Source organism: Pseudoliparis swirei, chromosome 2 (assembly GCF_029220125.1).
Source record: "Pseudoliparis swirei isolate HS2019 ecotype Mariana Trench chromosome 2, NWPU_hadal_v1, whole genome shotgun sequence".
Taxonomy (NCBI): Eukaryota; Metazoa; Chordata; class Actinopteri; order Perciformes; family Liparidae; genus Pseudoliparis; species Pseudoliparis swirei.
The window spans coordinates 23,355,023-23,356,144 of record NC_079389.1 but is presented as its reverse complement, the minus strand read 5'-3'; the positions used below and the strand labels follow the sequence as shown (position 1 = coordinate 23,356,144).

Here is a 1,122-nt window from a genome sequence, read left to right as displayed (position 1 = left end):
AAACAAAACACAAAATATAAGAAACAGGGATGAAAGATAAGGTACCTTAGAGGGTTTTTAGGGTCTTTAAGGTACCTTAGAGGGTCTTTAGTGTCTTTAAGGTACCTTAGAGGGTCTTTAAGGTACCTTAGATGGTCTTTAAGGTACCTTAGAGGGTCTTTAGTGTCTTTAAGGTACCTTAGAGGGTCTTTAGTGTAGCCGTAAAGGATATTCAAGGGTACCCTTAAAGGTTCTCCAGGGTACCTTAGAGGGTCTTTAGTGTCTTTAAGGTACCTTAGAGGGTCTTTAAGGTCTTTAAGGTACCTTAAATGGTCTTTAAGGTACCTTAGAGGGTCTTTAGTGTCTTTAAGGTACCTTAGAGGGTCTTTAGTGTAGCCGTAAAGGATATTCAAGGGTACCCTTAAAGGTTCTCCAGGGTACCTTAAAGGGTCTTTATTACACTTCATAGTACTGTTGATCATATCAGTCATTGATCATCTTTATTGATCATCTTTTCTGATCATCTTTTCTGATCATCTTTACTGATCATCTTTATTGATCTGTTCCCTTCAGGCTCGACACTGAAGGTCAAGTCTCTCCGCGACCCTTCGGTCAAAATGTCCAAATCCGACCCCCAGACCATGGCGACCATCTTCATCACCGACTCGCCGGACGCCATCGCCCTCAAGGTGCGCCGCGCCGTCACCGACTTCACCTCCGAGGTGACCTTCGACCCGGAGCGGCGGCCCGGCGTGTCCAACCTGGTGACCATCCACGCCGCGGCGGCCGCCATCGGCGTGGAGGAGGCAGTGGCCCGGGCCCGGGGCATGGACACGGCGGCCTACAAGGCGCTGGTCAGCGAGGCCGTGGTCCTCCGGCTGACCCCCATCAGGGAGGAGATCCAGAGGCTCCGGGGGGACCGAGCCCACCTGGAGGCCGTGCTGGCCCGCGGGGCCCGAGCGGCCCGGGAGCTGGCGGCGCCGCTGCTCCACGAGGTCCGGCAGAGGGTTGGGTTCTGCTGACGGTCGCACACATTGGAGTGTTGTTGTTTATCCTTCATGTTTACCTGAGCGTGACCTCTGACCTTTAGAGGGGGTCCTTGATGTTGTGCATACGAGCAATAAAACTATGAGAGAAGACTGA

At 52.1% G+C, this 1,122-nt stretch overlaps 1 protein-coding gene across 1 annotated transcript in view; it reads left to right on the top strand.

Moving 5' to 3' along the window:
- wars2 (tryptophanyl tRNA synthetase 2, mitochondrial) overlaps positions 1-1,122 on the top strand; it is a 16,036-nt gene extending 14,914 nt beyond the window's left edge. The window contains exon 6 of the mRNA XM_056430368.1: positions 553-1,122. Coding sequence (XP_056286343.1) covers positions 553-1,001 — 449 coding nt within the window. The 3' untranslated portion in view covers positions 1,002-1,122. The remainder of the gene's footprint in view (positions 1-552) is intronic.